The sequence below is a fragment of the Argentina silus genome, assembly GCF_951799395.1.
Source record: "Argentina silus genome assembly, chromosome: 8".
In the NCBI taxonomy this organism is placed as follows: domain Eukaryota; kingdom Metazoa; phylum Chordata; class Actinopteri; order Argentiniformes; family Argentinidae; genus Argentina; species Argentina silus.
The window spans coordinates 13,208,507-13,224,396 of NC_139662.1; the positions used below are offsets into that span (position 1 = coordinate 13,208,507).

Sequence of the window (15,890 nt, forward strand, 5' to 3'; positions counted from 1 at the left end):
CACAAATGGTTTGTAAGGAAATGCAATGTATTACAATGGCCTATAGAATGTGACATACACAAGTTGTGACTAACTAAGTATTTGAAAAATGATTTATGAAGACTTCATTAAGCCCTTTATAAGGTACACTCCATTTAAAGTGTTAGAGCTAGAACAGTCTTGTCTGGTGCTAGAATTCAGTCACACCTGCAATGCAATGTTTATGCAGCATTTTTTTTTTACAAGCACACACACGTCTTATTCTGGAAAATAGAAGCTAGCTTCATATTGGAGTCTATCAATATGATCCAGAGTTCCTAAAACAAATAGACACTTTATTTAATTATTTTACTGTTTTAGATATTGTGCAAGTTCTGCAAAGCAGGTTTGATTGAATAGTTAGTCAGGTTAGATTAGAAGTCAGGTTATCGTCAATGTACGGCTTTCCTTTCTATTCTCTCTCTGTTTTCATGTTGTGCTTTGTACCTTTTAGCAACATTTCATTGAACTAGGTTTAAAAAAAAAAAAAAAAAAAAAGCATGCTTCATTTGTAATCATTTGGTAAACTCCGCCTGATGTTTACAGCCATTGTGACTGTTCCTTACAGTATGTCAGTGAAAAACTCTTGGTGGTAGGTATGGCAATGTTGTAAAGCTGAACATGGCAACATCTTTATTACGTTTCTTACAATCATTGTTATGTTTGAAAACTTCATTTCGGCAGTCCCTGTCCCTGGCAAGTTCTGTTCATTTGATGTGGATTATTGTGCAAGAACGTTTGAAGCATCCTGTGAATGGCATAATGTTGATAAAGTGTACATGGATATTGATATTTGCAATGGACCAGCATTTCATTTTTTATTTTAATCAGTACTGTAGGACATCCAAACAAACATTGCAAGTAGTATGTTTGTTTTGCTTCTTATTTCTTTGCTTTGTGAGAGCCCGACTGTAAGTATTTGCCTAAAGATGTACAGAGTTAGCAAAATAAGCAGTCTGTAGTTGCTGTTGTAGGCACAAGTAAAGTGGTAAGGTCAATTTTACAAGTAAAGTAAATAAACAAATGTACCTGCCATGTCTTTGACTGACCCTGCCTACTTCACAGCGGATGTAAAGCTGTCCAAGCGCCGTCAGCCCTTCGTGCCCTACGCCCTGCGGAACCACACGGGATGTACCATGTGGTTCGCCACCCTCACCACCACCCCAACAAGGTTTGAGGAGCCTCCACTTCTGCCCCCAAAAAAACAAACTTAATCCACTGAATACTCTAAAGCATGCATTCTCTCACAGAAAGGGTGAATAAAGAATGTTAGTCTTGTGTGACCCCCCCCCCGGAAAACCTGTTGAAGGCTTTGATTGAATAGAGCCTTTTGATTGATAGGAATTGTTTTAGCGCTAACAATGTTACAGACTGAACAGTCAATGCAATACACTAGAGGACTACGTCAGGGACACAACAGCACAGTAACTTTTAACATACAGGGGTCGGCACATGCAGTATGACAGTGATAACTTGCAGTGATTAACTTGTATAAAGTGGAGTTTTAATTATACTGTACTATGCAGTTAGCACTTGACCACGTAACAACATATTGATACAATGTTGCTACTAGAGTAATTGCAGAGTTACTTTCCGGGTATCAGTTCAACTTAATATGGATAATAGTATAACCATAGTACCATGTTTCCCCACAGGGTGGCGCTGTCTCACAGTGGCAGTGCAGATTCCATATCAGAAGTGCACGGCCCAGGTACTGATGACACCCACAACGTTAGCCAATGGAGGGAGGTGCTGCCAGGGGAGGAGGTCCCCTTTGAGTTTGAAGCCCGTGAGAAACTCAGGCACAGGTACAGTTTGCAGGGAATCCCTGTTGTTTTCAGAGGGGTAAAGAAAGAAAAGAAAAAAGAGTGGGAGCAGCAAGAAAAAAAGCTATACAAGTTATGAGAAGAAATTAGTGCAACAAAGAAAGTTCAACAGTGGTTGTGCTTTGTGCTCTGTAAATATTTGAGATTTTAAATTTTTTGAGCCGCTTCATTTTTCCCCACAGACACACTCACGAGCTGAAACTTCATCAGTTACTGGTGCGCGTGGGCGGGTGGGAGCAGGTCAAACCCGTGTCCGTCGACAAAGTCGGAGTGTTCTTTCGCTATGCAGCTCCGGACCGTAACAACCCTTCCAACACTGTGAGTCCTTAGTGTGAAGCAGATTGTGTCTTTAAAGAACTGAACCTTTATCCCCACAGCTGTTGGTGCGTTAGCCAACTTCTCTACAAGAGCTGTCCTACATTCAAGAACTTGACTTACTTGTCTACCTCACATTTCGAATTTAGTTCAATTGTATGGCTTATATGTATAATATGAATCAATATTGATCTCATTAAACCACAAAAGGGTATCAAACTTTCTAAATGTATGCTTTTCCTCATCCCCCCTCTCTGTCCAATGAGCTCTTTTATCAGGGACCCGTTCCTATGCAAAAGTGATTGAAATATATGCAGCATCTCTAACTCTAATATTCTAACTCTTAAATTTGATCGACATTGTTTCAATGTTTCCTAAATGACATTAGTAGCATATTATTTGAAAAAAGTGAATTGACTCTACATATTGTTCACCATTGTGTCGCTTTCTAGGTTGGCAGCCCTATAAGTAGGACCAACATCATACACCCTCATGTCTACGTAAGTCTGCTGTTTATCCAAATTCCAAAAATGTTAAATAGTTTTTCATGTATTTAGATTTTTTTTGGTTTTGTTCTTGAATTGGAACTGAATGTGAATGACCTTGTCCTCCAACGCTGTGGTCTAGTTCTCAGCGCTGCCCCCGGTCCGAGTGGTCTTCTCTATCACCATGGAGGGCAGCGCCCGCAAGGTGATCACGGTGCGCTCTGCTCTCATGGTGAAGAACCGGCTGGAAGTGCCCATGGAGGTGCGGCTGGACAGCCCCTCCGCTCCCGACAGTGAGTTGTTTATTTTCTCTCGTTCTCACTCTCACTCTCAAACACACACACACTCTCACACACTCTCTCTGTATCTCTCACACACTCTCTCTCTCTCTCCAGAGCCAGTGGTGCTTCCTCCCATCCTGCCCGGCGAGGCGCTGGCAGTGCCGCTCCACCTGACCTCGTGGAGGCTGCAGGCGCGGCCCAAAGGCCTGGGCCTGTTCTTCTGCAAGGTGCCCATCCACTGGACCAGCGTGGAGAGGCCCGGGGAGGTCAGCAGCAGCAAGAGGGAGTGTCAGTCAGCTGACTTTGAGGACCACCTCAAACGCAGCTTCAGGTAAAGCCTACTGCAGTACAGTATACTGCATCTTGTCAGGTTTACAAGGACCCCTTTTTCACACATACCCGATCTGGTATGGTTTCCATGAGCCACACACACAAACACACACATTCTTCCAGACATCTTCCTTTCCCTTCCTCATCTCCTCTTTCCCACCCATTCTTCTATACCCCCCCTTTTCTTTTTTCCTCCTGTCCCCCTCACCTCACCTCCTCTCCTCTCCTCCCAGGTTTTGCGTGGTGATCAAGAAGGAGAGCTACCCAGACCAGCAGCCGGCCAAGACGGTGTCAGGCGGCGCCAAGCAGATCTACCGCCAGCCAGGCCACACGGTCTACCTGCTGCCCACCCTGGTGCTGGCCAACCTGCTGCCCTGCGACCTCAACTACTACATCAAGGGCACGTCCATCAAGGGCTCCCTGAAGCCCGGCAAGGAGGCCGTGCTCCACGCCGCAGACACCTCCCAGAACATGGAGTTAGGTGAGAGAGAGAGCCACCGCCGCCACTCTCCACTCGAAACCCTCAAAATGTTCTGTTCTAAGAATGTTGATGAACGTTCATGACCCGTGAGCTATGCCATGTTCTGTATCATTCGGTATGTTCTGGTCCAGTGACGTAGGAGGAGGGTGGTAAACTCCATTTATGTAAACCCAACTTTTTTTGGCGGGGGGGGAGATAGTGTTTTACCCACCTTCTACAGAAATAAGCAGATTTGAAGGTTAAGGTTTCCATTGGTCAATCATCGGTAGGTTTTCCCTCCTGACGTTATTGTGCGGTGACTTTCTTCCTAGGTGTACTGCTGGAGAACTTCCCTGTGTGCAAGGAGCTGCTGATTCCCCCCGGCACGCAGAACTATGTGGTGCGCATGCGACTGTACGATGCCAACAAGCGCCTCCTCTGCCTCACCATCCGCATCATCCTGCGGGCGCAGGGAGCGCTCAAGATCCTCATCTCTGCCCCCTACTGGCTCATCAACAAAACCGGTACTTGCCCGTTTGCGATATTACTGCCTTAATCCTTCCTTATCTCATTCTAGCACACACCGGACCTGACCTTGCTACTGACATCCCCAATCTTCCAATGACAACGGTACGTGAACGTTATTCTCCCCTCAGGTCTGCCGTTGATCTTCCGTCAGGACAACGGGAAGACTGATGCGGCCGGCCAGTTTGAGGAGCACGAGTTAGCCAGGAGCCTCAGCCCCCTCCTCTTCTGTTACACCGACAAGGAGCAGCCAGCCATGTGAGTGAGGCCTTGACGGCCCTGTGTCATTTCATCCACAGTTCTCTGCTAACAACATAAAATGAACCTTTCTCTTTTCTCTTTTACTCTTCCCTGTTTTGTTATTCACCATTCACACCGTCTCTGTCTGTCTCTCCTCTCTGTCCCTCGGTGGACCCCAGGTGCACCATGCGCATCGGCAAAGGGATCCATCCGGACGGCGTTCCTGGCTGGTGCCAGGGCTTCTCCCTGGACGGAGGGAGCGGGGTGAGGGCGGTGAAAGTCATCCAACACGGGAACAGACCCGGCCTCATCTACAACATAGGCAAGTAGCGTCACAATCACACCTCGCTCTCTCACTCATATTTACCACACTGTCGCTCTAGCAGTGTTGCAACATGTTGTTTTTGTTGCACGCCGCAGGCATCAATGTCCGGAAAGGGAAAGGCCGCTACAGAGACACCCACATCGTCACCTTCGCCCCCCGCTACCTGCTGGACAACCGCTCCACCCACAAACTGGCCTTCTCCCAAAGGGAGTTCGCCAGGGGGAAGGTGAGAACTGACCATGGAAACTGAGGAATTACACTCACAAGTTGAGCATACCGTCCTTCCGCATTGGACCAACATACCATAACAATAAAACATTTTACTAGAGTGAACTCTTGGTGCTCACAAGGGGCCCAACAACATGTAAAAGCATGAGTCCATCAGACTCTGTATCTGTAGTTGTGAGGAGAGCTCATGTACTGAGCGTTGTACTGAACAGCTCTGTGTCGTTGTCTTGTGTCAGGGCACAGTCAATCCAGAGGGCTACATCTCCACCCTGCCGGGCTCCAGCGTGGTCTTCCACTGGCCCAGGAATGACTATGATCAGCTACTCTGCGTGCGCCTCATGGACACCCAAAACTGCACCTGGTCTGGAGGCTTCGAGGTCAACAAGCCCAAGTCCTTCCACGTTAACATGAGGTAAACACATACAAAAAAAGGCTTCTCCCACATCCAAAATTGAACTTAATTTTTTACCATTGCCAATAATTAGAAATGTATGGGAAAGTGCTTATCAGACAAAGAAAACCTTACTTATTTGTTTATTTTCTATTCATTATAACAAAGACTAGGCACCATTGTGTTCAAACCATTGTGACACCCATTGATATCACTTAATTTAGTAATTGCCAGGTCAATATGTTGGAAACAGTGGCGTAAAAAGTAGTTGCTACCACAATATCTCTCTGTCTCTCTAACTCTGCATATATACTAAGACAAAGACTGAAAACATCATGGAGTCCATTTCATAATAGCATAGACAAGACATGATACCTATTAGTGAAGGTGTATTCGTACTTCAGACTTTGCTTTGAGTGTTGATTTGTATAATGTGTTGATCCACGACAGGGACACTCTGGGGAACTGTTTCTTCCTCCGTGCTGAGATCACACTGAAGGGAGCCACCTGGCAGATCTCCTTCAGCGACACTGACCAGCTGCCTCCGCCGTTCCGGATCGATAACATCTCTGAGGTACGCCACCTTCCTCAGGGCCTCAACTAAAAACAGTCTGTTGGGTTGTAGAATGTTCCTAGTCAATGTCATATGTTTTTTTTATAGATTCTCCCCCCCTTCAAATTAGAGAACTCTCCCTGCTCCCTCTATGTAACTTGTGAAGTGTGTAAAGAGTTTTTTTTTCTGTTGAAGGACAATAAAACATGATCAGTATTTCGTGCAGGTGCCCATCCAGTTCTGGCAGCATGGAGTGGCTGACATCCGGCTCCACACAGAGGTGAAGGCGGGCTCGGTGTTGGACTTTGCCTGTGATGAGCCCACCCTGCCGCCCTACCTCACCCTCACTGTGAAGGGCGCCGGCTCCTCAGAGGTCACCGCCGACATGAACTTCTTCCGGGAGTACAACAAGCTCTACTACGAGAACTTCATCTACATCGCCGCCACACACACCTTCTCTCAGTGCGTATGAGTGATGGATATGTTTTATTATGAAATGGTCCAATATGTGTCCCATAATAACTGTTTAGTCTCTTGAGTGGGATATTTTCTGATTCATCAGGAAATCAGGATTATATGAGGTCAAAAAGACCAGATCAAATTAGAAAAATAGAGAGAAATCGATTTCTATCCTATAAGTTGCTCCAATGAGGTAATTGGCTGAAGGTGAGCTATTGTGTCATTGCTAGGGATGCTGGGAAGAGGCCGGTGGGGAAGAAACGAGTGGTGGGCTGTGCTGAGCTGGTGCTGGACGTGGAGCCCAAGACTCAGAGAGTCATCCTCAAGAAAAAGGTACAGTACAACTATTCTATCCAATACACCCCAAAAAAACTGAATCCAAACCAAGAGCCAATAACAAGGCTTGAGATTAGTTTTTTTACTGAAACCCCAAGAAAACATTATTCCACACACTATTGTTAACTGAGCTATTGTTATCCAAGCCATGAGCTCAGACAGCATACACTATCTACTAACTAGACTGACAGAAATGCAAGATTTACAATAAAATCTGTGCGCAGATCTCAAGTTAGGATACGGCCTTATGCACTTGTAATAATAGGACAAAACTACAGCTCTTTTCTGTTCATGTTGTCTACTGTCTATGGACTGGCATATTCCCAACGTGTTCTCATTCTCTCTCCCAGGAACCGGGGAAGCGTTCCCAGCTGTGGAGGATGACGGGGACGGGAATGCTGTGCCACGAAGGCTCCTCCCCTCCGCAGAGCAAGCCGGCCCAGCCACGCCCCCTGGACTCCTCGTTGGTGCTGGACATCGCCGGACTGGCAGCTGTCACTGACAACAGGTCAGTCAACGCTAGTGCCCGCCACTTCTGCTGAGTTCACCCTTTTTTATTAGATTTTTTTGAAGAATAATGGAATCACACTGTCCCAGCGAGACTGGCCTGCACCCAAAGTCTGCACCTTTTATATACTGTAGGGAGAGATCAAAGTTAAGCATAGTCTTGTGACATGATTTGACCTTGACCGGTCAGTTGGTAATGGAAAAACTCCTGGCCCTGCTGTATCTGACTGTATTCCTGCCCCCAGCTATGAGCCGCTGATGCTGAGGAGGCCAGACCCACGGCGGAGCACCACCCAGACATGGCACTTCAGCTCAGGCATGCTGACGTGTGGCCTGCCCCGCCTGGTGGTACAGGTTGGTACCCCTATCAGACCTCTTCTCATCAAACTTACTGTTCCAATAACTCTGTAAACTTCTCTATATACTGTATTTCAGGTGCCCATGTATAACGCTTCATGCGCTGCTCACAGTTCCCTTATCGTTTTATCACTTGTTTTTGCCTGGTATGCCAGTGTGGATTTGGAATGCAGTCCTTGGATGGGAGATCTGTTCATAGAGTTATAAACACGAGACCGGGCTCACTCCTCTTAATGAACTGTGATAATACGGGGTGCGCCATGTCGTGGATTTGAATGGGCGTCAATCAAATGTTGGGTTTGACTGTTCTTCTCAGCTCAGCTCCAGTGTCTCAGGTTATTGGCACCAGTAGATGGCTTCATGCACCTGAAAGCCATTTACAATCTATAGAATTGTACCTATTGAAACCTATTGAAGAAGAAGACCATGCATTGATCCAATTGGTTGATGCCTCAGCTCATAGGAAGTCCCATTTTAGTTGACTACATGGTGCCCCATGCTTTCACAAAGGCAATGAATGGGAAAGATAAGAAAGCATCTCTATATGGTTCTGGTTAAAAGTGCCCTGTGTGTGACCTCTGAACCCCCCCCCCAGGCAAACGGTGGGGTGGCGGGGCTGTATGACGGAGCCGAGGTGGTCCTGGGGCCTGACGCAGGGCTGCTGGAGCTGGGCCCCGAGCAGCAGTTCATCAACCAGAAGATGAGACCCGGCTCTGGGGTGCTGTCGGTCCAGGTGCTACCTGACGGACCCACACGAGTGCTCCAGGTGAGGGGGTTGTTTCATTTCATCCCTTCCATCCTAATTTATCCTACTGGTTTTGATTGAAGAGATTTTCATCCGTTCTCACTTAATGATGTCCGTTCCTATGACGCATTGAAATTCAACTCACTTCTGAAATATTTTTGGAATATCCTCTACAAGGATTATGCCATTTGAAGCTCTTGATTCAATGGACACAGATTTGAAATGACTTCTACCCCAACCCTGCGGTTCTGTGACTGCAGGCAGTATACTGCAGGCTATACTGACTGACTGTGTAACGCTGTTCCTAGATCAGTGACTTCAACCAGCGGCGAATGAACCGGCCTTCCCCCAGCACGGAGGAAGACCAGAACAAGGATGTCCAGAACGCCCAGAAGAAAGAACCTGAACAGGAACTGGAGGTACTGGAGGGCCTGAGCAGCATGTATCACTGATCTGACAACCAAATACATTATGTCCGTTATGAATAAAGCTGACATGTCCTGGTGTCTGTGTGCCTGTCCTCTTGTCCAGGTGCTGGTGAACTTGGAGGAGGGTGTGGGTCTGTCCCTGGTCAACAAGCTACCAGAGGAGCTGGTGTTCGCCACTCTGTCTGGCATCGACGTCCACTTCACCCGCACCGGCGCCAATGAAGTCCTGGAGCTCAGTGTTCAGAACATCCAGGTAATCTCTCACTGACCATTCACAACATCCAGGTAACCCCTCACAAACCATCAGAACATACAGGTAACCTCTCCCAAACCATCAGAACATCCAGGTAACCTCTCCCTAACCATCAGAACATCCAGGTAACCTCTCTCTAACCATCAGAACATCCAGGTAACCTCTCCCTAACCATCAGAACATCCAGGTAACTCTCTAACTCTCTCTAACCAGGTTGTTGTAGTGGTTATTGCTGCAGACTACACATGGAGGTGGGGGTTCTGTACCCAAGTTCCCCTCTCCCTATGCTTTATGATTCCACCTCAACTGTCTCTCCCTACAAAATACCAACCCCAAAAGCATCTCTCTATCCCTTTCTCCCCACCCTTCTCCTCCTTATTCTTCTCCCTCTCTCTCTCTCTCTCTCTCTCTCTCTCTCTCAGGTGGATAACCAACTCCTGGGCACCACTCAGCCAGTGATGTTGTGTGTGACCCCAGGCTCCAGTGAGGGCAGCATCGTAGACTCTGGCGCCGCCCTGCAGGTCAATTCTGTCAAGGTTCCCAGCAATCTTATGCTCACCGACCTCTTCAAGGTGAGACCCAGCTACCATTTGATAAAATAATGATAAAACACATTTCTAAAGAACCAGAGCCGGCTCAACTCCCCCCTCCCCCAACCCCCCTAAGTTGACTAAGTTGATGATGTCAGGCTGAGACAATAACAGTGGTTTCCTGCAGCATCTCATGGTCACTGCCCGGCGCTTCACCGTCATCATCGAGGAGAAACTCCTGCTCAAGCTGCTCAGCTTCTTTGGTTACGGACATACGGAGGCAGGTCGGTAGACTTTTTTTTACTTAAAACACTTATAACGTTTTACCAAGTTATTGTTATTGTTAAGAGGGCCAAAAATGCAAAGATGTAAAGAAAACTGCTGTATTTCTCTCTTAACACTTCATCGTACCGTGTCGCTTAGTTGGTAAAGCATGGCGCTAGCAACGCCTAGGTTGTGGGTTCGATTTCCGCTGGGACCTTATAATACAAAATGTGTATGTACTAACTGTACTGTTAGACACTTTGGATGAAAGTGTCTGCTAAATGGCATTTATATCTTGTATCGGGAGGTGAAAGTTAAATCTTTCCATCTCAAATTGACTCAGAGCTGGAGAAGTTGGATGAGAATATCTATGAGAAGGCCAGCGAAGATGCAGGTGCTCCTAAGCGCTATTACTTTGAGAACCTGAAGATCAGCCTCCCCCAGGTCAAACTGAGTGTGTTCACCTCTCACAAGCTCCCCGCAGACCTCAAGGTAATGTACACATCAACTATTTCCTCATATATTTGCTATGTTAAAGTGGAATTCTACTGAACACTCATTTTCCAGGTCATCCCACCATTGATATAGTCCCCAAAATTCCATTGTTTTGCACAACAGAGCTTTAGAGATATCATCATAGCAAGTTTAGATATACTTCCTGGAAAAGGCAACATTTTTTCAAGACAAACATTTTTCATTAAGCCCCTAACACCACAAGGTGGTGCTATGACCCTGTCCTCTCCCCCTGCTTTTTTTTTCCTGTTGTTTTTCTGTTGTTTTTTTTTAAACATCTCCTCTCAGACCTTTGATCCATAAGCAGGGGTCCATCGTAACCTCTCCTCATCTCCTCTCCTTCATCTTCACTACTTCACTACATAGTATAGGTCAAAGCCACGTAGATGCCGACAGAAGACTTTCACCTGCTCTGTCAGGGCAGAGGAAGTAAATGAGAATATAAGAGGCAGCCACTCCAGACAATTGAGAAGCCCTCCTAGGAACAGAGTCATTGTACTGATGCTTAGTACATCTAAATACACTGTTTACAACAGTTTATGGAACGTTCACAATATTGCATGACAGAATAACAACGTCAACAGCTGCTGATACATGACTCCCCACTTTTACGTGAGACGCTCGCACCTGATCTTCAAAATACATTTCTATCAGAACGTTCAGCCATGTCGCGCCCACCCGAATGTGCCCCATGTCATAGTGTTTGTTTGCTCTCCGCAGGCCCTCAAGGGCACCCTGGGGATCCCGCTGATCCGCTTTGAGGACGCCGTGATCAACATGTACCCTTTCACCCGGGTGCACCCCTACGAGACACAGGACATCATCATCAATGACGTTCTCAAGCACTTCAGAGAGGTAAAGGCGCCTGACAGAGACAGCCCCTTAACTCGACTTATACATCTAACAAGGCTTTTGAGTACAGTACAGTACTGTAACTTTGTTGGTCTATCGTGCAGTACTTCAAACAACGATAGCATCCTGGTCACACTCACGACGCACGCACAACTAAATGGATCTGGAACATGGTTCACTTGCATACAACCCATGTCCCATTGGTCACTGTGAGGTTGCCAGGTTGGTGCATCTCACAGAGGTTGCCAGGTTGGTACATCTCACTGAGGTTGCCAGGTTGGTGCATCTCACTGAGGTTGCCAGGTTGGTGCATCTCACACAAAATTCTCTCCCTGCAGGAATTGATAAGCCAAGCAGCTCAGATCCTGGGCTCCGTGGACTTCCTTGGCAACCCCATGGGGCTCCTAAACGATGTCACTGAGGGCATGTCTGAACTCATCAAGTACGGCAATGTGGGCGGGCTCATCCGCAATGTCACCCACGGTGTGTCCAACTCCGCTGCCAAGGTTGGTTGTGGTTTTACCCTCTTTTCTACCCTCGGCTTCATCTACTGTTTGTTCTGTGTCTGTGTTGTTTCTTATCGCTGTAAACAAATGGCACTTCTGTAACAAACATGGCTTACTGCATTGGAAGGTGAGTGGGACAGGGGTACAGCAGTAACTTGCAGACAGTACTGCTGAGTGTTTTTAGAAGTGGTGTCACTTTCAACTTTCAGGATGATTCTAACAACCATCTATTTAGTAAAGGCTCTCCAAATGTATTTCCTATGAAGTAGGAAAGCTATGCATATTTTACTGACTAAACACAACCGGTTTATTCTTTTTTGCATGGTATTGACCTAAATGATTACACTGTTACACTAACGTCAACAAATGGAGGTCTCCAGACATCACTCTGAGGGCCCGGGGCTTCTAGTGTTAAGCTGCCCCTGTAGTCTGTCCAGTGGGCAGTCCCACTTCCAAGCCCCCCAGCCAGCTCCCAGCATGCCTTTGGAACCGGCCCTGCCTTACTGTGGCAGCCAACTTATTGGCAGCCCTCTCGTTCTCTCTCTCACTGTCTCTTTTCCTTCTCTCCCTTCCTCCCTCTGTCTTTTTCCCTCTCTCCGCCTTTCGCTCCTTCTCTCTGAGCTTTCTCTCAGTCTCTCTCTCTCCCTGAGTTCCCCCTCCCTCCCTCCCTCCCTCTCTCCCTCTCTCCCTCTCTCCCTCTCTCCCTCTCTCTCTCTCTCTCTCTCTCTCTTTCTGTACTCTCTTTGTCCCCACTTCCCGCACTGCAATTTACTCCCATTTGTTCCTGTGGCATTGATGTCATGTGGGTTGGACAGCCAACCGGCCAGATCACACAAACCCTGTCCTAGCTCTTGACCAGCCCATGGCCTCCACACACACCCACACAGAACAGAAACATGGGTAGCATCACATTTTAGAATGTTACAGGAATTAACACAACAGATTTTTTTTAAATTATTATTATTATGACCCCTCAGTGTGATCAAGGTTTCTTTTCAGCCCTATCTTGGCAGTGTCCGGCAACTTTGCTCTTTTGAAAATGAAGGATGACTTCTTCACCATGGATGTATTCTTCTCTCTTTCGGAAGGAAAACAAAATGTCATCATCGATTTACTTTCATGTTTCTTGGCGAAACGTCTCTATTCTAATCAACGTTGTTTTTCCCTCATAACCACTCGCTCAGCCTCATGAACATAAACAAAATACGAGCCCCCGCGCACACATACTAGGAGCCTCCAGCTCCTCTAATAAATGCAGCTTGCCAAGACATCAGTATGCCTCATAAAAATTCCATGCTACAGTATTCAATGGAAAACCTTGTGCAGCGAGAGGTATTTAAGAGACATTGATTTGAGTTAAGAACCCACACAACCTTCCAATGAGTCTATTCCAAAAAGGGTGAAAGAAGCACATTTTTATGTCTCCCTCTTGCCAGTGAAATGTTTTTTGAATAAATACTTACCCAAGATTCCATTTTGTTTTGGTTATGCGGAGCAGTGTGCCATTGGCATAGCTCCTTCATCTGAGGGGAGTGGATGATTTTTAATTTTATTTATTTTTGTTTATTGTCTTTTCACAAGCCTTGTGAGAGGTTGAGTCTTTTTTTTTTATGAGTTGGTCTGCTCAACTCGTTCCTTGTTCTCTGTGGGTTGAGGACCTGCCACCGATAACTCTTACTCCATTTGTCTGCAGGAGAACCTTGCCATCATCTTAACCCTTAGCCAGAGGAACCCATTCCACATCTACGTTTAGAACATTTATTTATCTGTTACCTGTCAATGAGTTTTTTTCTTGCTTAACATTTTTTAATGATTTCTTTTGTAAGAAGACAGTGACAGGAAGTTGGGTGGGGGGTTGTGTGTGTGTGTGTGTGTGTGTGTGTGTGTGTGTGTGTGTGTGTGTGTGTGTCATGTTGCAGTTGGCTACCTGAAACCACATTCAAATCAACACTGAATCATGGCCTTGTCCTTTGCAGGGTTTAGTTTCACCTTGTACACGGTGCCTTCGCCCCTTCTTGACTGACACTAGATGGCTTTATTCTCTCTGAGTCCCCACCCTATTTCCCATGTAAACACACTCCAACTGTGCTCCTAATTTAAAGTGTGTGTGAGTGCATGAGGGACCATAAACTTGAAAGCATTCTCCTCTCCCTCTCTTCCCCTGGGTTCCAGGTCTGTTAAGTATTGGTTTATTTTCACAAAGTGTGTATGGGGAGGGGGGGGGGGAAGAGAAAAGAGAGGAGGAGTAGGAGGAGGGAGTGTTGGTGCTGGCCTCCTGATGAACTCGCGGGGGACTTTGCTCGGTGGGGTCATCCCAAGTTCATGCCTGGCACTGGCTGTGAGCACCAGCGAGTGAGCGAGCGCTGCCGAGGGCCTGGGTGAGTTTACACAGAGACCCTCCCCCCCACAGTGTGTAACACAAACCCACTTCCAGGAGGCACTAACAGGGGACCAGAGATGGGGAGTCTGGCTGGGCAACGACAGGTCACTCCTGGGGAGCGGGAGAGGTGGGTGGGAAGGCACTTCAGTAGACAAATGACCAGCCTGATATATTGGCCAGGTGGATGAGGAAAATCAGTTATCTCCCCCCCCTCTCTCTCTCTCTCCCTCCCTCCCGTCCCTGAGCAGAATCACCCCATTACCACTGTGTGTGCAACAGGCTAAGAGCAACAGGCTCTGATATATTAGCCAGGTGGATGAGGCAAGCGCTGTGTAGAATCAGTTATCTCTCACTCCCGCTCGCTCTCTCTCTCTCTCTCGCTCTCTTTCCCTCTTTCCCTCCCTCTCCCTCTTTCCCTCCCTCCCATGTCTCTATAGTTAGCAGAATCACTCCACTTGGACTGTGTGTGTAAGAGGCAAACAGGACCGTTTCAATTAGGGCTCTTTTACACTATCATGCTGACCTCAACCATGCTATTTTGAGTACGTCATAGATATAGACAGAAGGTCAGCCTGCTTTCTATTCATGTGTAGCTTATCACTGCTGACACCAGATATGTTATGGGGTCAGTTCAGCTCACTTTTAAAGAGTAAAGCCGTGCTGGATAATGCACTGTGAAAAGAAAATATCTGAGCTCACTTGTTTTTGGGTCAGCACAACATACATGGGTAGAGGTTGTGGGCATAAGTAGAGGTTATGTTGGGCAACCTCTTTGTTGAAGTAGTGTCCTTTGAAGGTCGACAGAAAGGGAGAGCACTATGACTGCGAATAGAAAGATGTCTGACAAAGACAAGATGAGACCCAGTCCATAATTCCAGCGTGAGGCCCAGTGCAGCCTGGGAAGGCCAGTCAGTGCTCTGTGAGACGCCTGGACTGGTCAAATGAATCCTGCCCAGTATGGAAAGAGAAAAGTTCTACATAGTTTCAGCCTGATATCAGAACTTGTGTTTACTATGACCAATTACTATGACTATCGTTGTCATATCACACATTTCTATAATTTGACTTTCACGTAAGTCATGCATTAATGTCAATGGGAGGTATGGGAAGATGTTATGTTCGCAGATCTCAAGTAAGGATTCGGTCCTGTAGTATCTGAAACCAAACTAATGATCTTGACATCTGTAACTGACTCCCTCCGCTCTCTTCAGTTTGCAGGAACCTTGTCGGACGGGCTGGGCAAGACCATGGACAACCGACATCAGAGCGAACGAGAGTACATCCGTTACCACGGCGCCACCAGTGGAGAGCACCTGGTGGCTGGGATTCACGGACTGGCTCATGGTACAGACTACATAAGAAATTTTGGCTCCCTTATAGGCACTATAAAAAGTGTTGTAATTTCTAAATGGTGAAACCGTTATGTGCACAAATACTATCAACTAGATAGATAGATATTCTGTCAGCTTAGAGAGGAAACATGTTTGATTTGATATGCCGGTCGGTCTCTCTTTGTTTCCCTCTGTGAACATTCTTCTGTTGAGTACAGTAATACAAATCTACATTTGTGCTACATAAGAATGTTGATATTGACTTACACCTCAAACCCAGTTGAAAGGTTATATTGAGTAGGAGCTGTGGAGTAGATCCTACATTCAAACAGATAGATCCTCTTGGTTACACTGCACAGATGTCTAATTATTGGATTTTAATCTGTAAAATTGATATCTGGCTATATAGGACCACAGTCATGGTCATTGAGCACATAGAGTACTTAAGCATA

General features: G+C 46.5%; 1 protein-coding gene across 1 annotated transcript in view; it reads left to right on the forward strand.

The window, feature by feature from the left end:
• vps13d (vacuolar protein sorting 13 homolog D) overlaps nucleotides 1-15,890 on the forward strand; it is a 58,547-nt gene that overhangs the window by 30,384 nt on the left and 12,273 nt on the right. The window contains exons 40-65 of the mRNA XM_083675424.1: nucleotides 1,084-1,189; nucleotides 1,674-1,826; nucleotides 2,027-2,162; nucleotides 2,612-2,659; nucleotides 2,787-2,937; nucleotides 3,040-3,256; nucleotides 3,489-3,736; nucleotides 4,048-4,239; nucleotides 4,372-4,498; nucleotides 4,660-4,802; nucleotides 4,901-5,031; nucleotides 5,270-5,445; nucleotides 5,875-5,998; nucleotides 6,204-6,439; nucleotides 6,667-6,769; nucleotides 7,123-7,280; nucleotides 7,525-7,633; nucleotides 8,232-8,402; nucleotides 8,690-8,800; nucleotides 8,913-9,062; nucleotides 9,485-9,634; nucleotides 9,780-9,876; nucleotides 10,200-10,348; nucleotides 11,090-11,224; nucleotides 11,560-11,727; nucleotides 15,319-15,451. Of these exons, the coding sequence (XP_083531550.1) occupies nucleotides 1,084-1,189; nucleotides 1,674-1,826; nucleotides 2,027-2,162; nucleotides 2,612-2,659; nucleotides 2,787-2,937; nucleotides 3,040-3,256; nucleotides 3,489-3,736; nucleotides 4,048-4,239; nucleotides 4,372-4,498; nucleotides 4,660-4,802; nucleotides 4,901-5,031; nucleotides 5,270-5,445; nucleotides 5,875-5,998; nucleotides 6,204-6,439; nucleotides 6,667-6,769; nucleotides 7,123-7,280; nucleotides 7,525-7,633; nucleotides 8,232-8,402; nucleotides 8,690-8,800; nucleotides 8,913-9,062; nucleotides 9,485-9,634; nucleotides 9,780-9,876; nucleotides 10,200-10,348; nucleotides 11,090-11,224; nucleotides 11,560-11,727; nucleotides 15,319-15,451 (3,822 nt within the window). The remainder of the gene's footprint in view (nucleotides 1-1,083; nucleotides 1,190-1,673; nucleotides 1,827-2,026; nucleotides 2,163-2,611; nucleotides 2,660-2,786; nucleotides 2,938-3,039; nucleotides 3,257-3,488; nucleotides 3,737-4,047; nucleotides 4,240-4,371; nucleotides 4,499-4,659; nucleotides 4,803-4,900; nucleotides 5,032-5,269; nucleotides 5,446-5,874; nucleotides 5,999-6,203; nucleotides 6,440-6,666; nucleotides 6,770-7,122; nucleotides 7,281-7,524; nucleotides 7,634-8,231; nucleotides 8,403-8,689; nucleotides 8,801-8,912; nucleotides 9,063-9,484; nucleotides 9,635-9,779; nucleotides 9,877-10,199; nucleotides 10,349-11,089; nucleotides 11,225-11,559; nucleotides 11,728-15,318; nucleotides 15,452-15,890) is intronic.